This window comes from Ursus maritimus, unplaced genomic scaffold (assembly GCF_017311325.1).
Source record: "Ursus maritimus isolate PB19 unplaced genomic scaffold, ASM1731132v1 scaffold_14, whole genome shotgun sequence".
Classification (NCBI taxonomy): domain Eukaryota; kingdom Metazoa; phylum Chordata; class Mammalia; order Carnivora; family Ursidae; genus Ursus; species Ursus maritimus.
This window is the reverse complement of record NW_024423786.1, coordinates 50,163,698-50,190,351: the sequence shown is the minus strand read 5'-3', so window position 1 is coordinate 50,190,351 and position 26,654 is coordinate 50,163,698. Positions and strand designations below refer to the sequence as shown.

At 54.6% G+C, this 26,654-nt stretch overlaps 3 protein-coding genes and 2 non-coding genes across 7 annotated transcripts in view; 3 read left to right on the top strand and 2 right to left on the bottom strand.

Annotated features, from left to right (window-relative positions):
- ANGPTL6 (angiopoietin like 6) overlaps positions 1-425 on the bottom strand; it is a 3,654-nt gene extending 3,229 nt beyond the window's left edge. Inside the window, exon 1 of the mRNA XM_040629376.1 lies at positions 49-425. Within this exon, the coding sequence (XP_040485310.1) occupies positions 49-409 (361 nt within the window). The 5' untranslated portion in view covers positions 410-425. The remainder of the gene's footprint in view (positions 1-48) is intronic.
- A 5,139-nt stretch (positions 426-5,564) lies between these two features.
- Positions 5,565-12,662, top strand: LOC103678734 (suppressor of SWI4 1 homolog). 3 transcript variants are annotated; one of them, XM_040629373.1, is made up of 13 exons: positions 5,565-5,660; positions 5,767-5,937; positions 6,421-6,522; positions 6,715-6,765; positions 6,853-7,023; positions 7,882-7,958; positions 8,142-8,249; positions 8,351-8,474; positions 8,571-8,649; positions 8,752-8,881; positions 8,958-9,124; positions 9,207-9,287; positions 11,278-12,662. In XM_040629373.1, the coding sequence occupies exons 1-13, from the start codon at positions 5,643-5,645 to the stop codon at positions 12,360-12,362; spliced, it is 2,364 nt and encodes a 787-aa protein (XP_040485307.1). In that variant the 5' UTR covers positions 5,565-5,642; the 3' UTR covers positions 12,363-12,662. The 3 variants fall into 3 exon arrangements, with proteins under 3 accessions (XP_040485307.1, XP_040485305.1, XP_040485306.1); XM_040629371.1 differs by having other exon boundaries at positions 9,207-9,408; positions 11,278-11,421; XM_040629372.1 differs by lacking the exons at positions 5,565-5,660; positions 5,767-5,937; positions 6,421-6,522; ... (7 more) ...; positions 8,958-9,124; positions 9,207-9,287 and adding an exon at positions 9,877-10,027.
- LOC121102632 lies at positions 6,568-6,654 on the top strand. Its single transcript, XR_005834754.1, has one exon. It is a non-coding gene; the product is annotated as a small nucleolar RNA SNORD105 (small nucleolar RNA).
- On the top strand, positions 7,990-8,069 carry LOC121102636. The gene has a single exon (XR_005834757.1). It is a non-coding gene; the product is annotated as a small nucleolar RNA U105B (small nucleolar RNA).
- On the bottom strand, positions 12,663-16,907 carry EIF3G (eukaryotic translation initiation factor 3 subunit G). The gene is made up of 11 exons (XM_008708095.2): positions 16,795-16,907; positions 16,610-16,656; positions 16,057-16,140; positions 15,863-15,951; positions 15,666-15,725; positions 14,701-14,805; positions 14,418-14,607; positions 13,510-13,617; positions 13,276-13,412; positions 13,083-13,189; positions 12,663-12,790 (listed from the first exon to the last, which is right to left on the bottom strand). Exons 1-11 carry the CDS (start codon positions 16,812-16,814, stop codon positions 12,775-12,777), a joined length of 963 nt encoding a protein of 320 aa, XP_008706317.1. The 5' UTR covers positions 16,815-16,907; the 3' UTR covers positions 12,663-12,774.
- Positions 16,908-26,654: the final 9,747 nt, after the last annotated feature.

Here is a 26,654-nt window from a genome sequence, read left to right as displayed (position 1 = left end):
CCGCCCCCGGGCCTGGCACCGCCCCCGGGCCTGGCACCGCCCCCGGGCCTGGCACCGCCTCGTGCTGCAGCTGCGCGCGCAACTGGCCCAGGCGCGCGCTCAAGCCGCGGCTCTCTTTGCGCAGCGCGCGCACCTCTCCCGCCACGGCGCCGTCGGCCGCTGCCAGCCGCTGAAGTTCGCGCAGCAGCTCCTCGTGGCGGCCCACGCGCATGCGCAGCGCCGCCACCTCGCTGGCGTTCACAGCCTCCGCGGCCGGGCGTGCGGCTGACGGCCCGCTCCAGCACACGGCGCCCGTGAACTTCTGCTGCGGCAGCACGAAGGTGTAGGTGCAGCGCGGGGCCCCCGCCCGCGCCCACGTCGCACCCAGCAGGAGCAGCAGCTGCAGCGTGCGCAGCGGAGGCGCCGACATGGCAGACCTGCAGGCAGAAGACGAACGCGAAGGAGGCGAGAGCCGGGAGCCTAGCCTGGGTCCCCAGCTCTCAGGCTGGGCCAAACCTGCGTTGCTCCAGGTCCACACAGGCTCGCTCTCCCCCCACCCCAGCCCCTCCGCTCCCCCGCCCACAGGCTGGAAATGCCCTAATGGGATCCCACCCTGGCCTCTCCATTGAGTTTCAGGTGCCCTGCGGGACAGCATGTCGTGCATTCATTCAACAAGTGCACACTGAGTGCTTGCTGTGTGCCAGCCTCACTTCTAGGAATACAGTAGGGAACAAAACACAAAAATTCCTGCCCTGATGGGCAAGGAACAAAATAAATAAACTATAGGAATTAAGACAGTGTATTAGACGGTGCTAAGATAGCAGTAAAACAGCGGAGGGATGTGGGGATCTGGGCCCTGGCAATTTGAAAGGAAGGAAGACCTCCTGGAGGAGGTGACATTTGCACAAACACCTGAAGGAGGTGAGGGAGGAAGTAATGCGGATGTCTGAGGGTGAAGAGCATCCCTGCCAGGGGAACACCAAATGCAAAGGCCCTGAGGCTGGATGGTTCCTGATGTATTAAAGGAACTTCTGGGAGGCTGGAGCAGAAGCAGAGGGAGAATGGGTGGGAAGAGGTGAGGTGGGGTGAGAGGTAAGTCTCACCAACTCAGTCTAGCAGCAGACACCCCATCTCCCACATCCTCAGTCAAAACCCCAGAATCATCCCTGTCTCCTCTCTTTTCATAGCAGATTCAACCTATCAGCCAGGCCTGTCAGCTCTTCTGTTTAGACCCCGAATTCCTCCACATCCCCCACAATCATCACCCCCCAACGTGATTCCAGCTCAAGACACCATCTGGATTTCCTTAAAGCAGCTGCCCCCCAGGGCTCCAGTTGTTCATCGTCAACCTCTGGTCTGTTTCTCCCACAGCTGCCAGAGTCAGCCGTGTCTCTCCCTTTCCTAGAACCCTTCATGGCCCCCAACTCACTCAGAGCAAAAGCCCAAGTCTTCCTATGCTCCACAAGGCCCTGCATCCTCTTCCCGTCCCCTCCTTGCCTTCTTCTCCCTCCCACTCACCCTTCACGTCACTGTTCCAGGCACACTGACCTCCTTGCGAGTCCTTAAACACACCAGGGACAGTCCTGCCTCAGGGCCTTTGCCCTTGCTGTCTCCTCACCCTAGAACATTCTTCCCAGAATTTTTTTTTTAAGATTTTATTTATTTGACACAGAGGGAGAGAAAGAGAGGAGTCACAAGTAGGCAGAATGGCAGACAGAGGGAGAGAGAGAAGCAGACTCCCCCCTGAGCAGGGAGCCCAACGCAGGGCTCGAATCCAGGACTCTGGGATCATGACCAGAGCCGAAGGCAGATGCTTAACAGACTGAGCCACCCAGGCTCCCCGTCTTCCCAGAATTTTAACATGGCTCCCTCTCTCTCTCCTTATTCAGAAGCCCTCCCTCCCAACCCCATTTAGCCTTGCTCCTCCTGGGCACTCCCTATCACAGTCCAACTTTTTCATTTTAGCATATGTCACTCTCCGAAATTGCCTCATTTGTTTGCCATTGTTTATTATTTGAATTCCTCCACCGAAACATCAGCTCTCAGAGGCTGAGTCTGGGTTTTGTTCAGTGCCTGGTGCCACCCACACGGCCCTCAACACCCACATTCCCCAGGTCGGCCCCTCCCGAGTGTTTCCCCGGCTTACATAGGTGAGCTCCTACAAGTATCTTCACTTGAAGACATGTACTGAGGCCACCTACCCTGGCCCCCATTGCCTTTAGTCTTGGGGTTTGCCCACCTGCAGCCTCTCAGACAAGGACATACATGCCTCTCACATACACTTGCCCGCACTCAGGACATGTCTCACATGTCCACACATCACCTCCATACGGCCCAAGTTCCACGATGTCCAAAGCCAGACATCCTGGTGGCCACACAGGTTCATGCCCTGGGGTCTTCATTGTCACGCACATTGCCTTGTTCACACATTCAGCAAGCACTCCTTTAGTGACTGTTGTGTGCCGAGAGCTGTTCCAGGTAATGGGGACACAGCCATGATCAACACAGACAAAAAAAAATCCCTGCCCTCACAGAGTCAACATCCCGGTGGGGAAGCAGATGGTGGGTAGGTCAGAGGGTGGTTAAGTGTTTAGGAGAACATTCAAGTAAGGAAGGGGGTGGGAGTCCCGGGATGAGGGGCCATTTTAAACAGAGGGGTCAGGACTCACTAAGATGACACTTGAGCAAAGACCTGAAGAAAGAGAGAAGGGTAAGAGCATTCCAGGCAGAGGGAACAGCAAGTGTGAAGGCCCTGAGCTAAGATCTTGCTTGATGTGCCCAGGGAATACCAGGGAGGCCTGTAAAACAGGAACAGAGTGAGCAAGGGGGAGAGCGGGAGGAGGTGAGGGCAGGGAGGGAACGGGGCAAAATGGGCAGGGCTTCATGGGCCTCAACAGGACCTGGGCTTTTACTCTGAGGTGGAACCAGAGGCTTCTGAGCTGGAGAAAGGCATGTTCACTCTCATACTTGCACAGCAAGCAGGAGCTCTCCTTGCCGCGTCCTGGAAGACACCAGGCTCCCCACAAAGGGATGGACCACACACCCTGGATCTAGACTGTGTGTGTGCGACATCTCCCGCCTTCCAAGATTTCAACCTGGGGTAAGAAGGAGGCCTGGGGAAGCCCGGGTCTCCAAACAGCCAAAAATCAGCCTCCACCTGCCCTCCTACCCTCCTGCCCTCCTGCCCTCTCACCTCTCAGGAACAAGACCCTGAGTCTGGCAAGGCTCGAAGCAGACACAAGAAGTCCCAGGAGGAGCCGGGGGTCCAGCAGGAGCCTCTAAGTGAGGATGGGGAGAGGCTGGTGGGAGAGCAGGGAGGAGGAGGCTTGGTAACCACCCCTGTCCCCCCAGAGCCTGGGATTAGAACTGTGGTGCTGAGTCCAGGAGCTCCAACTGTAAATATTTAGCATTTCCCGCATGAGAACAGAGGCAGAATTGCCAGATCCCCCTGCCCAGGCCAGCAGAGCCTGATAACACAGGTCAGCGTTCCGGACGTTCCCCCCACAGCAGAGCACAGAGCGTGGGAGGCTGCAGGCCCCAGGAGGCCAGAGGAATTCCAGCCTCAAAAGACACACACACACCACAGGGAAAGACGTTGACAGCAGACATCAGCAGCACCTGCTGCATCAGGCATGACTCTCCACTCCACACCTTTGATCTCAGTTAGTCTTCGAAACCTGAGCTGGTTTCTTCTGTATGCAGCTGCATTTCACAGCAGGGAAAACTGAGCCTGAGAGAGGGTGAGGGACTTGTCCGCAGTCACACGGCTGGACAATGATGGGACTCAGCCCAGGTAACTCGGCTCCGGCATTCACACACGTATAACCATAACCCTCACACACACCCAGGCGCCCATAACAGTGTGGACACAAAGACGCACGCGGATAGCCAATGAGACATGCAAACCGCTGCACAGAGCCGCAAAGATAGCCAGATGGAATGTGTGTGTGCGTGTGTGTGTGCGTGTGTGTGTGCGTGTGTGCATGCGGATTTGCCTGGCATGGGCACATAGAAAGACACAACTGGAAACACAGCAGAGCTTCCGGCAGCAACTGTGTGTTCAAAATATGGCTGCACACACACACGGCACGACTTCCAGGAAAATACCCTGTGGGTGAAGTACATCTGTTCTGTGTGTCAGACACATACACACCGGCACACACAGAGGTGCTAAGTAGGTGAACCCCTGGCACCCGCCCACCCGCCCACCACGGAGCACAGGTTCCCATTTGTCTCCCACACACAGCGTCACATCCTCAGGCCAAATCATGCAGGGACAAAAACAGGCGGAAGTAACCATGCAGTCATTTCTCAGAGAAACAAAGAGACTCACACAAGCCCCCCAGAGCCCGGACTAGGGTCTCCCACCTGCACAAAGACCTCACCGACCTGCAGACACACTCTCAGGGAGCAGTCTCCTTCGCCCAGTTCCTACCGTCCTGAACTCGTAACCCGAGTGGACTCCCAGGCTGAAAGAGGAAATGGTCGTCCCAGATCTGAGAGAGGCTGCCAGGCTGGGCTCCAGGCCTGGGCTGGGCCCCCCCAACACTGGGCCCCTTGGCCCCCCACCCGCAGCCCCCTCCAGCTTCCTCCACTGGCAGCATAGAAGAAACCTCATAAGTCATAGAGAGGGACTGACAGAAGGGAGAGAGAGTCCAAGAGACAGAGGAGGGGAGAGTCATGGGGGAGATGGACAGAGACAGGGGGAGTCAGGAAGAGGGATGAGAAGAGAGAAATGGGGATAGAAACAGAGACAGGAGAGATCAAAACTTGAAGGCGATGAGAGACAATTGATGGCAGAGACAAAGTTGGGGCAGAGGGAGACAGAGATAGGAAGAAGACAGGAATGGGGAGGGAAAGACAGAGGGGGGAAGAGAGGAAAGAATTGGGGAGGAGAATCAGGACAGGGAAGCAAATGGGGGAGGGGAGACAGCTGAGGGAGGGGAAGCATATGGGGGAAGGAAACCAATGGCACAAGGAGAGACGTTGGGGGTGTCCCTTTCCCCCACCCCAAGGTTCTGGGGAAGAAGCCAGAGGCCTGAGGCCAAGACTGGGGCTTTGAGCGGAAACAGGGAGGAGGTGAGTTATTCACAAAGCGCCCGCCTTGCCCTAAGTTTCCAGAAGGTGATGTGGAGTTTCCATCTGTCAGCTGCAGACAGGGCCTCCGGGGAAGACAGCTGGCCCTCAGAAGCTGGGGGCCCACATGCCTAACTGCCATGCTCTACCCATTTCTCTGGTTGTTCCCCAAGGGCCTGGTGCTGCTGTGCCACGCATTGTGCATACAACCTCTTTTTAAATTCGCGGCTCAGAGGAGACATGATTACCATCCTCCCTTTAGGATACTTGTGGGAGGGAACTTTGGAATGGATAAAGTGGCTCTCAAATTCGCCCAGCTGGCGCAAATGGGCCAAGGTAGGATTCGAACCCACGGTTCATTTCTCTTCCCTGAGACTCTGGTCTTGCCTGGTTTCCGTAGAAACAAGCACCAGGTGTTTCCATAGCGACCCCTCCGTGGATTCCGGCCCGCCGCCACCTGGTGCGCATGCCCATCTGGTGACGTCACCGCGCGTGCCGCCTCACGTGATCACCTCGCCGGCGCCGGAAGTAAGCGGCGCAACGCCGGAAGCACAAGGCAGAGGGGTCCTGCTGGAGGAGTCGGCGGCATGGGGCAGTCGGGGAGGGTGAGGCACGGCGGCCGGGGGGTCGGGGGATCGGGGGGGCGGACGGGGCTGGGGGGGGGTCCCCCCGGCGGCCGTGGCGTTGACCGCTCGTCTTTCGCCCTCGCAGTCCCGGCACCAGAAGCGTGCGCGCGCCCAGGCTCAGCTCCGCAACCTCGAGGCCTATGCCGCGCAGCCGCACTCGTTCGTGTTCGCGCGGGGTCGCGCGGGTCGCGGAGTCCGGCAGCTCAGCCTGGACCTGCGTCGGGTCATGGAGCCCCTGACCGCCACCCGCCTGCAGGTCTGCACCACCCAGCCCACCTCCATCAGCTATGGGCCCCGTCTTCGCGGTTGCGGAGGTGGCTTCAGTCTCGGCTAAAGGAAGGGACCTTTATGGGGAGCATCGTCCCTGCCGCTCAGGGATTTGTGGGGTAGAAGCGAGGGCGCGCAGATGAACGCACTCAGCGGGGGTCGTGGCTGGATGCCTGAGTCTGGTGGTTAAGGGATTCAAGTTAGCAAAGTTAGGGTGGAAACTTGCTCAAAGGCCTGGAGGAAGGTAATTAACCTTGCAGGGCCCAGTTGGTTCACCTGCAGATTGGGTGATGCACGGTAAACAAGGGACAAATTCAAGTCTGATCAGTTTTAGAGGGCGGGCTCATTCCACTCCCCTCTCTTCTCTTTCTCGAAAAATTAAGTGCAAGAAAAGGCATAACAGCTTCAGCTTATAGTCTTTGCTCAAGAAGAGATATTTATGATCCCCCCATTTTGTTTTTGCAATTCTCAGATACGAAAGAAAAACACTCTGAAGGATTGTGTGGCAGTGGCTGGCCCCCTTGGGGTCACACACTTCTTGATCTTGAGTAAAACGGAGACCAACATCTACTTTGTGAGTTAATACCCACAGCCCTCATCTTCACCCTGCCCTGTTCCTCCCCCAACTCTCATGATGAACCCATATGCCTCTGAGTTGCCATGATTCTGGCTTCAAAGTAAACGCTCTGAAGAGATGAAGCAGAGGTTCCCACTCCCTGCTCCCTAGCTGGACGCCTTGACTCTCACCCGTCCTTTTTTTCTGTAGAAGCTGATGCGCCTCCCAGGAGGCCCCACCTTGACCTTTCGAATCAACAAGGTAAGGATCGGAGGTGGTAGGAGGGCTGTGTTGGGTAGAGGATGGGTTTGGGACAGTGCCAACCACGTGTCCTCACGTGTCCTGCAGTACACATTAGTGCGTGACGTCATCTCCTCATTGCGCCGCCACCGCATGCACGAGCAGCAGTTTGCCCACCCACCCCTCCTGGTGCTCAACAGTTTTGGCCCCCATGGCATGCACGTGAAGCTCATGGCCACCATGTTCCAGAACCTGTTCCCCTCCATCAATGTGCACAAGGTGAGCTGAGCCTGGGGTGGTGGCAGATGAGGGGGGCTGGGGCAGATGGTCCAGTAGGTCCCACACATAGGCCCTCAGGTTGTTTGCTCAGTCTTCACCTCCCAGCACTGAGGCTGAGAGCTCCAGTTCCTGAGGGCCGGTCTCATTCATATGTTCCATGACACTGGGTCAGAGGCTCCCTTACGAGCTGCCTTACTCAGATGGAAAATAATGCTGATGGTCCTTTATTTCTGGAGTGTGCATTGACTGTTGGTCTAAGCAGCGTGGTGTTGTGACTCCATTTTACAGATAGAGAAACAGGCTTATAGGTGAAGTCTAGTCTGAGGTTAGATACAGGGGGTAGAACTGGATTTTTTTTTTCTTTTTAAGCATGAAATGCCTTTTTTTTTTTAAGTTTTTTTTTTAATTTAATAGACTAGGAGCGGGGGGGAGGGGCAGAGAGAGAGGGAGAAGCAGACTCCCCACTGAGCAGGAAGCCTGGGGTCATGACCTGAGCGGGAGGCAGATGCTTAACCCGACTGAGCCACCCAGGTGCCCCAGGACTGGATTTTTTAAACTTTTTAACTGGTCTGGTTCCAGAGCCCCAGTTCCTAATTCCTGGCACCAGGTCTCAAATTAGGCTGTTAGATGCCGATCATCAGGGAGTCTGGTGTGGATAGCTTAAGTGGGCCTCCGAACCAGGATTTCAAGCCAGTGCCCCAGCCAGTCCATCAGTCCCCACAGCGCTAGCAGCATCCCACACCCCCTTGCTGGGAGGTTTCTGGAGTATGGCCATGGCCTGGCCTTGGTGGGTTTCTGGCACACGGGGAAGCCTGCGTGTGGTTCACGTGGTTCGGTGCCCCCGCCTGTCCCTTCCAGGTGAACCTAAACGCCATCAAGCGCTGCCTTCTCATCAATTACAATCCCGACTCGCAGGAGCTCGATTTCCGTCATTAGTGAGTACGGGGCCAGTGGAGCGGGGGGCTTTCCGGTGCGGCTGATGACAGCACTCCGGCTGAGGCTCTGTGATTGCTCAGTCTCAAAGTAAACGCTCTGACGCACTGTGCAAAGGGTAGGCGGGTAGAGCTGGTCTCTAGTCTCATGACTCCTAATCCCTCTGCACTCCCTGGCTTCGGCAGTAGCATCAAAGTCGTTCCTGTGGGCGCAAGTCGTGGGATGAAGAAGCTTCTACAGGAGAAGTTTCCCAACATGAGCCGTCTGCAGGACATCAGCGAGCTGTTGGCCACGTGAGGGGGGCACTGGGTGGGAGATCACTGCAGTCTCGGGACCCCGGAGCTGTTTCAGGAGCCTGCGATCCCCTGCTGACCTTGCTGTGTCCTCTGCACAGGGGCGCCGGGCTGTCGGAGAGCGAGGCCGAGCCCGACGGCGAGCACAACATTACAGAGCTGCCCCAGGCTGTGGCGGGGCGCGGCAACATGCGGGCCCAGCAGAGCGCCGTGCGGCTCACTGAGGTGAGGCCCAGCCCCGGGGCAGGCCCCGGCGGTGGAGGTGACTTCTGGCAGCCCCCAGCCCTGAGGAAGAGCTGACACTTGCCCTCGTCTCTGCAGATTGGGCCTCGGATGACGCTGCAGCTCATCAAAATCCAGGAAGGCGTGGGGGAGGGGAACGTGCTGTTCCACAGTTTCGGTGAGAACGGGGCTGCGAACCACGCGCTGGAAGTCTGAGGCCCGCAGAGGGGGGTCACACCAGACACACTTGGATCGTGGTGACCTGTCTCTTCCTCCTCAGTGCACAAGACAGAGGAGGAGCTGCAGGCCATCCTGGCAGCCAAGGAGGAGAAGCTGCGGCTCAAGGCCCAGAGGCAGGACCAGCAGGCCCAGAACATCCAGCGCAAGCGGGAGCAGCGGGAGGCACACAAGTGTGTGGCAGTGGGCTGTGCTGGCGAGGCAGGGTCCCGGGTGCAGGCTGCCACCCTCACTGCCACCCCTTTCCAGGAAGAAGAGCCTGGCAGGCATGAAGCGGGCACGGGCAGGGGCCGATGGGGATAGCGATGCTGAGGATCCCGGTGTCACCCCAGAGACAGAGGGGGCTGGCCAGCAGGAGGAAGAGGAGGACGAAGCCGAGTATTTCCGCCAGGCGGTGGGAGAGGAGCCCGATGAGGGTATGTGGCAGGGGTTGGTGCAGCTGGGAACCTTGGGCTTGTCCCCGTGCCCTGGTGGCCTTGACGCCGTCTCTCCCCACAGACATGTTCCCGAAGGCAGCCAAACGAAGACGGCCTGCTGGGCCCCCAGGCAAGAAGCAGCGAGGAAAGGAACGGAGGCCAGGCACGGACTATAGGCCTCCAAAGGCCAAGGGCAGGCCCCAGCGGGGCCAGGCCAAGCTGGGCCGCAGAGGAGCTGCCTGGGACCGCAGGCGAGGCCAAGCACGGCCACCTAAGAAAGCAGGGTGAGGCCAAGCTAGAGCATCGGTTGGAATGCCCCAAATTGGGGCCCACAAGACTCTGCCTTGGGCTTCCGCCTGGACCTCCAGGTGCAGGCCTGGGTTTCCTTTCATAAAGGAGTTGTTTCCCCAACCTCCCACTGTGGTAAATGCCTGATTTCCCATAAATCTGAGTCTGCATTTGGAATGGGGCGATGTGGAGTTGTGTGTGTGAAGCCCAGAGAGGCTCGGGGCCAGGAGTCTCCAGGAACTGGACAGGGTTCTGCCCCCAGCCTGTGCTCATTTCCCCCATGCTGAGCGGTGGGAGTGCGGGGCCTCTTTCACAGGTGAAGCTGATGGGCAGATTTGGCCCTGGGCCACCCCACAGCACCCCCCAGGGTTACTTCCAAGCCTGTAACTGGCCCGCTCTGGAGCGCAGCGTGTGAAGAGGAAGGAAACCAGGGGGTGGTGGAAGCCGAGCTGGTCCTGGCTGTGGGTGGAGCTGCTGGCACTGAGGGGAGGAGGGTGGAGCTGTGGGGAAAGGAGGAGCCAGCCAGGGCTCTGGTTAACTCGCACTGGGGACTAGCACGGTGTGGGCAGTGGACCCAGAGGTCGGGCACGCGGGCCATGGCTGCCGCCACCTCAGGTGAGGAGCAGACGCTGCCGGGGCCGTTGAGCCAGGCGGAGGTCCCGGGGCCTAGCACATGCAGCTCACCCCGCCCAGGACTGGGGAGAGGGGGGCTGGCGTGCAGGAGGTGGAGGGGAGGGAGTTAATCACGCCTGGACAGGGACTTCCTCCCAGAGCAGAGATGGGATGGGGAGGCAGAAGTGTGGCGGGGCAGGCAGTCTGGGGTGGGGGAGGGGTGCTGCATCTCGCGCGGAGCCAGTGGCACGGAGCCTGCCGGACAGACCTGCCTGACAGACCGGGAACAGGCTGTTTCCCCGCAGTTGAGGCGGAGTTGGTACGTGGAAGGGAATCCGGGCCGATCCCTGCTGTCCCCCACACTCCTAGTCCCTGGCCTTGTTCTGGACACTGGGAAGCCAGTGGCGGGGCACTCCCTGCCCCCAGATGTCCTGGGGGTGGGGTTTCCTTGACAGCGGTCAGATGGAAGTATGGCCTTTGCAGAAATTGGGGACCGGGTGCCCTCGCAATGTTAGAGGGATCAGAACGGGCCTCTCGGGGCTAGAGACCAGGAGGTGAGTGGGGGCTGGTGATTTAGGCAGAGAGAATCCTTGCAAAGGCCCTGAGGTGGAATGTGCCTTAAGGAAGAGCCAGAAAGCCCGAGTGGGAAGGACCGTAGGGAGTGAGTCACCGAGAGCCTGAGATGAGAGGGAGCGTTCGCTCCTGGGGCGCCTCAGTGGGAGAAGCAAGCACGGCCTTTTCCTGCCAGTGAGGAGGGAGCCACAAGGTCATGGAGTAGAGGAATGCGACCTGACTCAGGTGTCCCTAGGCACCCTGGGGAGGCAGTGAGAACAGGTAGGGATGAGGTCCGGAACTGGGAGGCTGTGCCCGATTCTGAAGGTGGTGGCAGTGAGACTTGCTGATCCAAGTCTTGGAGGAGGGCCATTGGGGGTTGCCCCCCGCCCAGGACTGGTGGTTCCGGGTTATCACTGCTGGCTTACATGTGTCCTGCGAAGGCAGTGACCCACCCTTCTTGAGGGTTCAGGACGCCGAGCAAGCTTAGTCACTATCACATGAAGACTGCAGGCTTCTGACCTTTCTGGGCTGGATTTCCTCTGTGAAAAGTGTGGCTGGTGCCGGCTCCTGGTAATGGAAGGGACTGAGAAAGAGTGCCCCCAGAGGGTTTAGGTGACCAGGCACGCGGCAGGTGCTCTGAAGGCAGCGAGAGCCACGAGGAGGGACAGCGCTCACGCCGTGACCCCATCTGCCCACAGGTGCTAAGTCCTGCCCAGCCAACTTCTCAGCGGCCGTTGATCGCATCCTCAGTGGCTTCCAGGAAGACTTTCTGTGGCCCCTGCTGGTGGCTGAGTTCCTGGTGGCCGTGGCCAGCAACGGCCTGGCCCTCTACCGCTTTGGCACACGGGAGCAGCGCCCGTGGCACCCAGCCGTGGTCTTCTCGGCCCAGCTGGCCATCAGCGACCTGCTCTACGGCCTGACGCTGCTCCCGCTGGCTGCCTACTTCTACCCGCCCAAGAACTGGCAGTACGGGGAGCTCGCCTGCCGCCTGGAGCGCTTCCTCTTCACCTGCAACCTGCTGGGCAGTGTCGTCTTCCTCACCTGCATCAGCCTAAACCGCTACCTGGGCACCGTGCACCCCTTCTTCACCCGCAGCAGCCTGCGGCCCAAGCACGCCTGGGCCGTCAGCGCCGCTGGCTGGGCACTGGCAGCCCTGCTGGCCGCACCAACGCTCCGCTTCTCCCACCTGAAGAGGCCGCTGGAGGCAGGCGGCTGTACCTCGGTCAGGCCCGAGGCCTGCACCAAGTGCCTGGGGACCGCGGATGACCACCAGCTCGAGGCCTACAGAGCCTACAGCTTGGTGCTGGCGGTGCTGGGCTGCGGCCTGCCGCTGGTGCTTACCCTGGGGGCCTACGGCGCCCTCGGGCGGGCCGTGCTGCGCAGCCATGGCATGACGGCGGCCGAGAAGCTGCGTGTGGCAGCGCTGGTGGCCAGCGGCCTGGCCCTCTATGCCAGTTCCTACGTGCCCTACTATGTCACACAGGTGCTCAACGTGTACGCCCGGCAGCGCTGGAGGGCCCGCTGCCCGGCCTTTGCCAGCGTGCACGAGGCCACGGCAGCCCTGGATCAGAGGACTTACGTGAGCTACCAGGCCATGCGCGGCCTCATGCCCGTGGCCATCTGCGTCCACCCACTGCTTTACATGGCGGTGGCCCCCAGCCTGGGCTGCTGCCACCAGAGCTGCCTCGGCTGCAGGGGGAGCCGAACTCCAGAGGATGCTGGGAGCTCTGGGCAAGTCCTGCCCCTCAATGTCATGGCTACTCCCCAAACCTTGGGGCCCTAGGCCCGAGGCCACAACCTGACATTCTGAACTGCTACCTCCTCACCACAAGGCACTGGGGCTAGCAAAATGGGGGCCGAGAGCCCAGGAGGCCCCTGGCCCTGGGCCACCAACGGGCCCTGAACCGCCAACAGGCCCCAAATCACCGCTGCTTCCCTTACAGAAAGACCCACTGGGGGACCGGCGAGTGCCCAGGCCACAGCAGCTGAATTTCTGCCCACAGCACTGACCCGGGGAGGGCTGGCCCCACTAGCCACAGAGCAAGCGACATCTGTGAATAATGTGAATAAACGAGACAGCATGTGACAACTGGAGCCTTTTTATTGCTGAGAGCCCCTGCTCTTGGGGGCTACCTTCTATGGCCATGGGGTCCTGTGGCTGGGGCCGAACAGCAGCAGCAAAGGTGGCAACTGGCTTAGTTGGTTGATGGCCTGAAGAGAGAGAGAGACAGGTGGTGAGGACAGCAAGTGTGAGGGCTCCAGGCCCTGAAGGGAATCCCGAGACCCCCTGCCACATACAACTGGGGCCTCTGTGACAATGGGGGGGGGGGCAGGGCACACAGAGCCAGATAAGCAGTCGGCCCCTCCTCAAGAAGAAAAAGATAGTAAATAACCTGTACCTCAGAACAGGCTGGGGGACTATTAAACCCATGTGGGGCCCAAGGTCAACCCGAGTGTTGGCTGTGAAAGGGGGGGGGATGCAAGGGTGTGGCAGAGGTCTTACTTGGCCCACTCAACATTGAGGATGAGGTGGTCGTATCCAAAGCCGGACACCCCAGCAATTGCGCGGGCGGCATCCTCCCGCCGGTGGAAGCTGATGAAGGCAAAGCCCTGGAGGAGGGGGGTGGAGTCAGAGGCCCTCAGGGCACAATCAGGACAGGTGACCCCGTCCCCAACCCCCATGGCCACCAGCCCACCTTGGACTGGCCAGTGGTCTTGTCCTTCGCCAAATAGATGCGCGAGATGGAGCCAAAGGGCCGGAAGAGCTCCTGCAGGTCAGTCTCACGAGTGTCCTCTGACAGGTTGGTGACACGGATAGTGGCGTTGTCGTCGGCTAGACAGGCAAGGAGCAGCAACTTGTAGAGAACAGCCCTAACCAGGTCCTGAACGAAGGACAATCATGGGCTAAGGGGTGCCCACCCGCCACTCACCTCTGCGGTTGGGCTGCATGGACTCCCCACGGCGGCTGGCCCCGTCCCGCAGGCTCGGTGGCACGTACTTGCCCGTTTTGTTCTGGGCGGCCTGCACAGGCTCCAGCTCTGGGGACCAAAGCAGCTGGGTCAGGCCGCACTCTGGCACAGAGGAGGGACAGATCCACCCCAGGATGCTGGCAGCTCTGGCCCTGAGCCAGCCCAGGGACCACCTATGAAGCCACAGGCATTTGGTGGTTCCAAGGCCCGCCGGCCGCAGCGACATAAAGGTCACATCCAGGAAGTGAGAGCAAGAACCCACGGGTCGATGCAATCCAAGGCAACACAGGGCTGAGGTCTAGAACGCTCAGCTTCCCAACACACAGGAACACGGCAGGGACAGGTGACAGGCGTGCTGTGCACCAAGTCACAGGTGTTAGAACTGTCCAGACTCAACCCACTATCAACAAATCACACCAAAGGACAAGGACACGGACTGCGGTCACGTGCGAGTCTGCAGTGTGCACACGTGTGCACACACACCAGCCTCCAGGGCTGAGGGCACGTCTATGGCAGACAGACGCGGCACGCTCAAGTCTGGTCACAGGGTCTGCAGCACAATCACAGCTGGCGAGTCTAAAACGCACGCAGCGTAGACACACAGGCGTGCAAAGGAATGGTACGCCAGGGCCCGACACGGAACGGTGGGTGGCATTACCACAGTCATGGCACCAACCAGGCCAGTCTCACTCTCTCACACCAACAGGCCACAGCCACAGCCTTGCAGTGCTGGTGCCAACGTGAGAGATGACAACTTCCCGACATGGACAGCCCGTCACAGCAGGTGAAGACCAAGGTCTCTCCCGGAGGCGCACACAATCCCCCCCCCGCCCCGCCATGGCCTGCCACCGCATCCCAGGCCCGGGCACCTCCGGGCAGCTTCTCCTTCTCGCCCGTGGACAGGCCCAGCTGCTCTGCCAACTCCTTCTGCATGGGGCCCAGCGTGTCCTTGTAGGGGCAGCGGGTAGTCCAGTGGTCGCCCTTGCAGATGCGGCAGGACACGATCTTCTGGCCCTTGAGCTTGTTCATCGGGTCCTCCTCTTCCTGGCAGTTCAGATCCTGGGTGGGCAGTGAGCAGAAGCTCAGCGTGAGGTTGCCATGCCCCAGTCACCACCGTCATGGCCACCGGCCCTGCCCTGTTACCCCACTCACCTCTTTGCTAGTGATGAACGTCATGGACACATCATCGCTGACCGTGGTGGTGGCCACGTTGGGCCCTGGTGGGTCAAACTCTGAGTTCCCAAACTTCTTCCAGTTCTGGGCTCAGAGTGGGATGGGACAGGTAAGGGCAAGCGGGATCCCCCTCCACTGGCACCCCAGACCTACGGTAGCCCCCTTCAGGGTGCCCGAGCCTTGAACCACATTCTTCACCCTCCCAAAATGCCCTCCATAGCGGTGACAATGACAGTTCCTGTTCCTAGCGGGTCCCACTCCTAGCACATGCCAGCTCTTAGATTCATGCCAGCTCAGTAAGCGGGGACGGCTCCCGGCCCCAAGTTCCAGAAGAGAGAACGAAGCCTAGGAGGAAACAGCCCCACAGCTAATCATTCCTGGGGGACCCATGACAGTAGGTGAGCCAGCTCCCACAAGGAAGTGATGCCCAGGGGTGTGTAGGGGTCACCCAGACTGTGAGGGCCTTGAGCTAAAACAACCTCTATAAAATGGGAACCACAAATGCCCCTCACCTCTCAGGACAGCTAGGGGGAGCGGATGAGAGAACACTCCCTGCAAAGCACTTGGCACTGGAGTCTAGCACAGAGGAGTGCACAGAAAATTGTGCCAAATGCATTTATGGCTATCACTCCTTCCTAAGCACACAGCCCACTTAAATGGGAGCTCCTATGACCACCTGAGGGGAGGGCTTGGCTCTGTTCCTCCTGGTAAACAAACGGAAAGGAGTTAATAAGAATCTAAGCCCACCCAATTTCTGCACGCTGAACTTTTCAGTACCCCCAGTAGAGCACCAACGCCCCCTGACCTCAGCTGTGCTCCAACATGATAGGGACAAAGAGTTAAACCTCACTTCTCAAAATAAAGGTATCAGAAAAAAAGGATTCCTAACTCCTCTGAATCAGCCCTGGGAGAGAGTCCCCAAGACAAGGGGAGAAGGGTCTCACCTTCCTCCTTGCGACAGCTTTTGAGGCCTTCCGCGTCTCAATTCTGAAGGTGCGGACAATCTGTGGAAGGGAGGGGACAGGCTGGGACTTCCTGTGTCTCAAGGCTCCTGGGGCCAACCAACCCGACCCACACACCATCCCCTCCCCGCCCAAGTGCCCCCAAGCCCAGGGGCACCCACCTCCTCCTCCCGCCTCACCTTGAACTTCTTGCCATCCTCATCTATCTTGTACTCTGTCACTGTCTTTATGTTTCCATTGATGACCTCCTTGGGGGGCGGTAGTGGAGCTGGGAGAGAGAAGAGGTGAGGGAACTGAGCCCTGGGGAATGGAGACCAGGAGGGAATGCCGCTGGGGAGAGGCAGCCCCGAATGGAGCAGACGTTGTCACTCACCTCCCGGGAGTAACTCAGGTTCTGGGCTGGTGTCCCCAGTGGCCAGAGGAATCCCTTTGAGGAGCTCGCTGGTGACACATTTGTCTAGGAAAGGGAGTGCGGGGAGGAGGGGTGAGCTGGAGGAGCAGGAGCTCCCAAGCTAAAATGATGGGACCTTGGGGATGGGCCGAGGAAGGCGGTACCAAGGGTGAGGACTGGCGAAGAAGTGCCCTGGGACAGCCCTGCCAGGACGCGGAGCTGTAGTAACCTCGAGCAATGGCAAAGATGAAAGCAGCCCATAAAGATATCCGGCGCCAGTGTAAAAGCAGGAGGCAGGCTGTTACAACTTCCGCCCCGCAGCAGCTGTGAGGACTTGGGCGGTGGCATGGGAGGGGAGGGACTGGCCAGCGAGTATCTGGAATTGGCGATAGGCTGGCCCGGAGGGAGGATGGCGCAGGGCAGAGGGCCGTGAAGGCGGATGCGGGATTGGACGGCGGTGCCAACGTTGGAGCAGGCGGCAGTGACCGGTCTGGAGAACTGGCTGCGGTGACCTGGGAAGACCCGGCATACTCACCGTCCTCACCCTCCTCCTCCACCTGGTCGGCCCAGCTGGGCTTCGAACTGCAAAGACAAGTTTGCGGAGGGGAAGGCTGGGTCAGCGAAGCCAGGCCCCCGCCGTCCCGACGCACCCAGGCCCCGTGATACCCCCCAGAACCCCCAAACCGCTTCCCAGGGTTCGCTCCGCGACCCCCAACTCACTCAAAATCTCCAGTCGGCATTTCCAAACCTTCTCCACGCAGCACAAGCCCGGGCCAGAGGCCGGAAGTGAGGGGAGGATGAGACTTCCTGTGCCGCCGCCTAGAGCAGCCCTGCAGCAGCGCCCACAGCGCCCCCTGCGGACGGAGGTGGAGGTGCCGGCTGTGGGGGCTGCTGGGCACTGGTACTGGGGCTGAGCAGAGGCGCGTTCCATTTACCTTTTAGAAAAATTAAAAATGTACTAATAACAGTAAACATCTCTTTTTGAAAGCTTACTATACGCCAGGCGCTGTGAGGAGGAAATTATCATTTTCGTTTTGCAGCTGAAGAAATGAAGGCTGGTCTTCCTAGTCTGAGAAGAGTTTTCCTTTTTTTTTTTTTTTTTTAATAAGATTTTATTTATTGATTTGACACAGAAAGAGAAAGAGCACAAGCAGGGGGAGCGGCAGACAGAGGGAGAGGGAGGAGCGGGGGCTCCCTGGGACCACGACCTGAGCAGAAGACAGACGCTTAACCAACTGAGCCACCCAGGCACCCCTGGGAAGAGCTTTCCTGATTCAAAGGATCAAGATGTCAAGTGGCCCCTCAGCCTCTCACCCTCCTTTCCTTTGTAATATTCTTGGCCCTCTGATATGATCTTTTCCACATATTTGTTTTATTATCCAGCTCTCCCTTTAGAATATTATTCTCAGTGGGAGCCACGTGGCTCCCAAGGGGGCCAAAATGAATTCTTGGGTACCAAAACACCTTGGATATTACAATGGCTTGTGGCCCTCCCTAGACAAAATCTTACTCCTAAGTATTTAATTTCTATCATTAGGGAGAAATTAAAAGTAATTAGGTTGAAATTAAATTAAATTGAAAGATAACCTCACTTTTCTCCTTTAGAGGGACAATAATATAAAAGGTTGAGAAACCCCACATTGAAGGTTATCTACAGAAAGCAGACATTTCCCTGCTTTGTTTGCCTCTTGGGTGCCCAGCACCCCCAGGGGGTCTGCCCATACTAAGTGCTCCATTAATGGGCATTTGGGGCAAGGTGGGAACTAGATCATAAAGGACTTTTTAAACCAGACTAAGGAGGGGCGCGTGGGTGGCTCAGCTGGTTAATCAGCTGCCTTCAGCCCAGGTCATGATCCCAGAGTCCCAGGATCGAGCCTGCATTGGGCTCCTTGCTCAGCAGCAGCCTGCTTCTCCCTTTCCCTCTGCTTGCCATTCCCCCTGCTTGTTCTCTTTCTCCCTTTGTCAAATAAATAAGTAAATAAAATCTTTAAAAAAAAAAAAAGACTAAGGAGTGTAGGCTCTTTACCCTGTAGGCTGTGAGTATGGGTGAGATCACGGGCAATGTTTTGAATGGTGACCCATTGTGACCATATTTTCTTGTGAGAAAGATTTTTCTGGAAGCCTGTAGAGGGTACAGTGGTAAGAAATGAATTAGCAGATGAGAAAGGAGGCTGGGAAAGTGAGCAAAGGAGAGCGTTTTGGCAATAAGAACGAAACATAAAGTTTGTACAAAGGGCCAATAAACATTTGGGCAAGCTTACTCAAATTTACTCCAAGAAATGCAAAATCTTAGCAACACAGCAGATGGGCAAAACTTTAAAATGTTGATATTACCCAATGGTAGCAAAGATGTAGAGAAAGAGACTCTTGCACACGCATGAATGCATGAAATTATGCAGAATTTTTGGATGGCAGTTTGACATTCACTAAAAGTTAAAATGAACATATGAATTTTGTTTTATGGCGGCATAGACATACGATATTATATCAGTTTCAGGTGTACAACATAGTGATTGGACAATTCCATACACCATGCAGTGCTAGCCACAAGAAGTGTAGTCACCACCTGCCACCATACAAAGTTATTACAATAGTAGTGACTATATTCTCTATGTGGTACTTTTCACCACCATGACTTGGTTATTTTATAACTGGAAGTTTGTACCTCTTAATCCCCTTCATCTGATTCACCCATATCTGTTTTCCTTTGAGCAATTCGTGTAAATATTTAATAGCACATATATGGGGGCGCCTGGGTGGCTCAGTCAGTTGAGCGTCTGTCTTTGGCTCTGGTCATAATCCTGGGATCCTGGGATTGAGTCCCCCATCAGGCTCCCTGCTCAGTGGGGAGTCTACTTCTTCCTCTCCCTCTGCCCTCCTCCCTGCTCATGCTCTTTCTCTCAAATAAATAAAATCTTTTAAAAAATTATCAAACTTTCTGAGGGATGCTTCAAGAAGAAGACATCAGGGACAGGAAGCTTGTTTTTGGACTTTTCTACTATATTTTAAAATTTTTACCATGTGTATACATTATTTTGGTTTAAATATAAGTATACACATACATATAAAATTATGCACTTGGTTTTTTTAAAAAGATTTTATTTATTTGTCAGAGAGAGAGGAGCAGCAGGCAGAGGGAGAGGCAGGCTCCCCACTGAGCAGGGAGCCTGATGTGGGACCCTGGGATCATGACCTGAGCCGAAGGCAGATACTTAACCAACTGAGCCATCTAGGTGCCCCAGTTATGCACTTTATGTATAAATCTGTAGTGTGTAATATATGTGAGATGTAATGTACAAATTTATTTTAGTGTGTTTTGCATATCCACTACCTTGCATTCCCTCTTCTAGGATTGGCCTAAGGAAATTCATGTCCCAGTGTATTAAATTGTCTGTAAAAAGTGTCCAGCACAGGGCGGCTGGGTGGCTTAGTCATTAAGTGTCTGCCTTCGGCTCAGGTCGTGATCCCAGAGTCCTGGGATCAAGCCCCATGTTGGGCTCCCTGCTCAGCGGGAAGCCTGCTTCTCCCTCTCCCACTCCCCCTCCTTGGTTCCCTCTCTCGCTGTGTCTCTCTCTAATAAATAAAATATTTTTTAAAAATTAATTTTTTTAAATAGTGTCCAGCACCGTGTGGCTTAAGGGATTGGAAATTTGATAACAGTGCAACCATCCTGAACAAGGGATTTGCTACATGTTGCCCCATCTGTGCAAGCACCACCCCTGGAGAGAAACTGCACGTTTGTGGATGCGTAGAAGGAAGTTAACCACTAAAGATGGATACTTCTGGGCGTTTCCATTTGGGTTCATCTTTACTTCCTTTTTGTTTTTTCTGTATGGAATACTTTTTCTTAAACATCAGGCACGTATCACTTTTACAAAAAGTCAGATATTTCCCAAGGAAAAATAAGAGGCCCCAAGGGAGCACAGGGATGTGGGGAGAAGCTGGAGTCCACGGGTGAATGAATAAGAAAGCTCCCGTGTCCTTCTCCTCCAGCTCTTTTTTGTAGCACCAACATTCTTCCCGCATCCAGAATCTCTACAGGGCAGCAGCCAGGACAAGAGCAAAACCAGCTGTGCCAAGCACATGAGGAGGGCCAGGAGAACACGTACGGTAAGCCACCCGCCCAGAAACTCTCGCAGCTGCAAGGCTATTCGCCAGATCTCACGATGTAGAATTCTACGTCTTCATATTTTCCCGAAGGAACAAATGCTTGTCCACAAAAACGCACATGTTAGAATATGGACAGAAACGTTCGTAGCAGCTTTATTCACAATGGCCCCAAACCGGAAACGACTTGGCTCGGTGCGCTAGGGCCGCTGTGACAGTACCACAGACGGGGGGCTCAAACCACAGGAATGAATTTTTTCACAGTCCCTCAGGCTCAAAGTCCGAGATCAGGGTGCTAAGCAGACTGGTTCCTTCTGAGGCTTCTCTGCTTGGCTTTGTAGACGGCCGTCTTGTCCCTGTCTCTTCACGTGGTCCTTATAAGGACACCAGTCATACTGGATTAGGGTCCACCTTCATGACCTTATTTTAACTCAGTTATTTCTATAACGGTCCGATTTGCAAATACATTCATATTCTGAGGTCCTTGGGGTTAGGGCTTAAACATGAATTTTGGGGGCACACAGTTCAGCGCATGCCACAACTCACAAGTCCATCAACAGATGAATGGATACCCAAAGATAAACTGTGGTCCGTCTCTACAGTGGGGTACAATATAGCGAAAAGGGAGCAGACTAACACCCACAATGACCTGGATGCATATCCCAGAACACAAACGAATTGATCCCATAGGATGCTGTGTGTGGGAAATTCTCAAACAGGCAAGACCAACCGATGCTAACAGAAATCAGAACAGAGATGATCTCTCAGGGTGGAGGGGTGCCAGGCATCCTTCCAGGGTGGTGGGAATTTTCTACGTGTCCATCTGGGCAGTGGATGACACAGGCAGGGACATGTGTAAGAAGTAATCCAACCACACTCATATAGGATCTATGCACTTTAATAAAATCTGAGAGGAACAAAGGAAGGTTCAGTCACTCCACCTCGATTCTATTCGTAGCATTTCTTGCTCTTTAAAATCACCTTGTTCGTTGTGGATTTTGTCTCCTGCTTTGGTCTCGAGGCAGGAAGGGACAGTGTGGGTTTGTCATATCGCCACATGCCCAGACTAAGCACCGGGTCTGGAATAGAGTTGGTGCCCGGTCAGGGCTTGTAGGACTCTATCCACCTAAGTTTTCTATTCCCAGTCACAGATGACTGCATGAGAATGTGGACAAAGCTGACGGATGATGGCAGGGTGCCGGGCTTCCTCGAGCCGTAAAAAGGGAAACAGGTGCTGACCCTTCATTTTGGTCATTCTGGGATGCATTGTACTTTTTCTATAGCTTGCCTTTCTTCAAAACCTCCAAACACGCTTGAGAGAGAAAAGCAGGTTGCAGACAGATATGCGCAGTAAGATAACACTTACCAAATATTTTTAAAGACCTGGAGAATGCTAGGTTTATGGACTTGCAGGTGTGGGAGCGGTGGACAAACTTGGGACAGGAAGAAGACACAGCAAGCAACGCCTCTCAGTGGTTATGTGTGGGGATCTGGGAGGCACACAAAAGGATTAGAGCTGGGCTTTGAGTGTTTCTTTCACTAAATAACCTGCTGCTGTGGGAAACAGTAGGGCAGTTCCTAAAAAAGAAACTCCACACGGAATTACCACATGATCTAGGAATCCCACTACTAGGTACATCCTCAAAGGAATTAAAAGCAGGGACACCCACAGATATTTGTGTCCGTGCTCGAGGTAGCATGGATCATACTGGCGAAAGGTGGCGGCAACCCAGTGTCTGTTGACCGAGGAACGGGTACACAGAATGTGGTTCCTCCATCCAATGCACTATTATCCAGCCTTACAAAGGAAGGACACTCTGACACCTGCTAAGACACGGACGAACCTGAAGGACACTGTGCTCGGTGAACTAAGCCGGTCACGAAAGGACGAATACTGCATGACTCCACTCACAGGAGCTCCCTCGAGTCAAATTCATGTAGACAGGAAGCAGATGGCGGGCACCGGGGTGGGGGACGGGTGGGGAGTCGGTGTTTCATGGGACAGAGGTTCAGTATGGGAAGATGAGAAAGTTCTGGAGACGGACGGTGGTGACGGCTGCACAACAGTGGAAATGTGTTTAAATGCTATAGAACTGGACATTGACAATGGTTAAAATGGTAACTTATATGTATTTAACCACAATTAAGAGATTATAAACATGAGCGCCTGGGTGGCTCAGCCGGTGATGCGTCTGCCTTCGGCTCAGGTCATGATCCCCGGGTCCTGGGATCGAGCCCCACATCGGGCTCCCTGCTCAGCAGGGAATCTGCTTCTCCCGCTGCCTGCTGCTCCCCCCTGCTCGTGCTCTCTCTCACTCTCAAATAAAATCTTAAAAAAACCCCTTCAAATTAAAAACACATGGACATACACACACCTGAAGCAGATAATGAGCTACCACTTCACCCCCGTTAGGATGGCTATTTACTCAACGAACAGAAAAAGCAGTGTTGGTACGAATGTGGAGGAACCGGAGCCCTTGTGCCTTGCGGGTGGGAATGTGAACTGGTCCAGCCTTTGGTGCAGAAGAGTCGGACACTTTTTCACACAGTGAAACACAGAAATTGCCTTATGGTCCCGCAATTCCACTCCTAGGCAGGACTCAAAATAACTGAGAGGAGGGACTCAGCTACTCCTACGCCAGTGCTCACTGCAGCATTGCTCACGGTAGCAGGTGGAAACAATCCAAGTGTTCCCTGACAGACAGGGGAACATGCGATGTGTCCAACAATGGAGTGTTAGTCACCCGAGAAGATAACGAAGTTCTGACAGCTGCCACAACATGGATGAACGTCAAAAACATGCTAAGTGAGGGGTGCCTGGGTGGCTCAGTTGGTTAAGTGTCTGGCCCCTGATTTCAGCTCAGGTTATGATCTCGGGGTCCTGGGATCGAGCCCCGTGTCGGGCTCTGCGCTCAGTGGGGAGTCTGCTTCTTCCTCTCCCTCTGTCCCTCCCCCTGCTCTAATAAAATAAATTTAAGATTTAATAAATAAAGTCTTAAAAAAAAACAAACCCTGCTCAGTGAAAGAAGCCAGATACAAAAGGACGAATATATGATTCCACTTATAGGAGGTGCCCGGAGTACGCAAACTCACACAGAAAGGAGAGCAGAGGGGCTGGGGGGAGGGAGGATAAGGAGTTAGTGTCTAGGGGCGCCTGGGTGGCTCAGTTGGTTAAGGGTCTTCCTTCGGCTCAGGTCAGGATCCCAGGGTCCTGGGATCGAGCCCCACGTCAGGCTTTGTGCTCAGCGGGGAGTCTGCTTCTCCCTCTCCCTTTGTGCTCTCTCTCTCAAATAAATAAAACTTTTTTTTAAAAAAAGGAGTTGGTGTTTAATGACTCTGGGATAAAAACGTTCTGGAAAGTGCACTGAGGGTTGCACAACCAATGTGAATGCAATTGAATGACACTGATTTATACACTTAAAATGGTTTAAATGCTTTATAAAAACAAGCAAACAAAGACAACCTAAGAAAACCCCCAAACCCAGCCATGATTTCTTGACTGAGTAAATTAGATTGGGGGTTACAAAATGATCATCGCAATCTATTCTTTCCCCTGATTTATTCGCTGCCGTTCTGTGGGAGACAGAGCTTTCTCATCAGCGGGCACCACCTGCTTCGCATCAAACACATTCTTGCCAGAAAGGCCTGACTTCCCCCCTTTTTACTGACGTCAAAGTACGGCATTGTGTTCAACAGTCACCTCAAATGGTAAGGAGGCTTGAAGACATCCGTGGACGTCATCGTCTAGACGTACACCAACCCACTACATCACTGTTCTTGTCGATTCCCCACTTCCACTAGGTCTTTCTTCCCAGGAAAAGGCTGAGTTGAACTCTGATGGAAGAAGATTCCCTGCCAGGCAGCCAGAGAGGCAGAAGCTGCTGGAAGCCATGTCACCTCCCTCAGCCCCAGGGGGCTCCCCCTTGCTGGCTCAGACCAGTGCTCTTGGGGTACATGGAGGCAGGAGTACCTGACACGCAGCCACTCCCCTGGGCCACCCCTGAGGACAGGCCACCGCCCAGCTCAGAACCGGTGGCCAAGTCACAGCACACAAGTTTCTACTCCTCACGCCAAAGTGAATCTTCAAATGGTTCTCGGTAGCGTGTCATCTACCTAAAACAAAGACTTCAACTGGAAAAGTTTCACAAAAATAAAGGAATTCGGCAGGTTGGCTAGGTTAAAACCAACAAACCACGTACCACACAAAGTCAATAATCAAGACAAGTTACTCTGTCCGCACAGGCGAAGGACCACTGCTTAGAAAGGAACATCCTCCCCCTCCCCACCCCCCAATAAAACCCCAAAAAGAAATCCCATTTACGTTGGTGATGGAAGGATTAAATATCTAGGAATCAAGTTAAGAAATCTGCAGTATCTGCGCCTGGGTGGCTCAGCTGGTTAAGTGTCCGGCTCTTGATCTTGGCTCAGGTCATGATCTGGGGTCCTGGGATCGAACCCCACCTCAGGCTCCACACTCAGTGCACAGTGGGCTTGGGATTCTTCCCTCTTCCTCTCCCACCCTCTCTGCCCCTCCCACTGCACTCTCACGCTCTCTCTCTCTCAAATAAGAAAAATCTTAAAAAAAAAAAATCTGCAGTATCTATATGAAGACAAATGTTGAGGGACAAAAATATCTGTAACCAGGGCAAGACCCTATTCTTAGGAAGGCAGGCTTGTCATTAGATCAGTTTTTCCCAGAAGTCTAAGTTTAATGCAATCGCTATAAAAATCCCACTAGGTTTTTAGAAGATATGCCAATTCTACAGTTTGACCCAGCCATTCAACTACTAGAAAGGTACCATGCATGTGGATTCGGACACATGAACCAATGTACATGCCACCATTTGACCAACTGCCCATTGAGGGACAGTAATTTTCAAATACAGAAGAGTAGAAAACCAAAAGTTTTAAAGTAAGAAAACTGTTTAATAAGCTATTTTTAGTAATCTCTACACCCAACACGGGGCTCACACTCACAACCCCGAGATCGAGAGTTGCACACTCCACTGACTGAGCCAGCCGGGCACCCTCATCAACAGTTTAAAATAAAGGCATTCCTTCTACTTAGAAATAAGTACAGACGAACTGGTGATAGACATTGGCATAAATGAAACCCAGAAACATCACACCGAGTGAAAGGAACCAGATGCAGGAGCCCACACTGGACTGAATAGGTCTAAGTCCTCTATGGAGACCCAGTTGGACCAGAGGTTGCCTGATGGCAGGGGAAGGGGGGTGAGGAGGTGGGGAGCGACACAAGGGGATTCTGGAATGATGGAGACATTCTACAGCTTAAGGATGTGAGTTCATTTGGGGACGCCTGGGTGGCTCAGTCAGTTAAACGTCTGCCTTCAGCTCAGGTCATGATCCTAGGGTCCTAGGATCAAGCCCCACGTCGGGCTCCTCGCTTCTCCCTCTGCCTGCCGCTCCCCCTGCTTGTGCTCGCTCTCTGACAAATACAATCTTAAAAAAAAAGAAAGGAAAGAAAGAAAGAAAGGAAGGAAGGAAGGAAGGAAGGAAGGAAGGAAGGAAGGAAGGAAGGAAGAAAGAAAGAAAGAAAGAAAGAAAGAAAGAAAGAAAGAAAGAAAGAAAGAAAGGAGGGAGGGAGGGAGGGAGGGAGGGAAGAAAGAAAGAAAGAAAGAAAGGGAGAAAGAGAGAAAGAAAGAAAGGGAGAAAGAAAGGGATGTGGGTTCATTTATCAAAATACAAGCTGTACATTCAGGACTGGTTTCCTATTAGACCTCAACAGAAACAAAACAGAACCAAACCAGGGGCCAGCAAGACATTCGCAAGTAGAAAAGCCTTTGAGGTGTAGCTTTAATCGATGCCACTGTTGGTAGTAGGGGAAAAAAAATACACGCGCTGTACTCGGGCAGAGGAGGACTTCGGAAGGATTCTGTTATCTTGGTCAAGGGGTTTAGGAATGGGGAAAAGATACTTCCCTACTCACGATATACATTTTTTTTAGGAGGGAGGGGCAGAGGGTGAGAGAATCCTGAAGCAGGCTCCCCGCTGAGTGTGGAGCCGGAGGCAGGGCTCCGTCCCAGGACCCTAAGACCATGACCTGAGCCAAAAATCGAGGGTCAGACACTTAACCAACTGAGCCACCCAGGCACCCCCTCACAATATGCTTTCTAAATGAATTTTCAGCTTAAAAAAAAAAAAAAGGTAGCGGGACAAACAGAAGGTATAATTGGAAAATAAAATCTGATAGGGGAACTTTAGCAGGCACCATACCAGGCTGTCGCTTACCATGTGCATTTGTGACCTGGCCAGTAAGCAAGCGGTGCTTCTTCTCATCCTTACAAAAGCGATGTTAAAAATGAGGGGTCCTAGAAATACGGAAGAAAGCACTAGTTTCTGATCTGGGGGGTAGGGAGGACCACATAGGCTCTGAGGAACAGAAAAGCAGAAAAATGTAAATCTAACCCCTAAAAATAAGATTCCTACATGGCAAAGACAGGACGACTCAA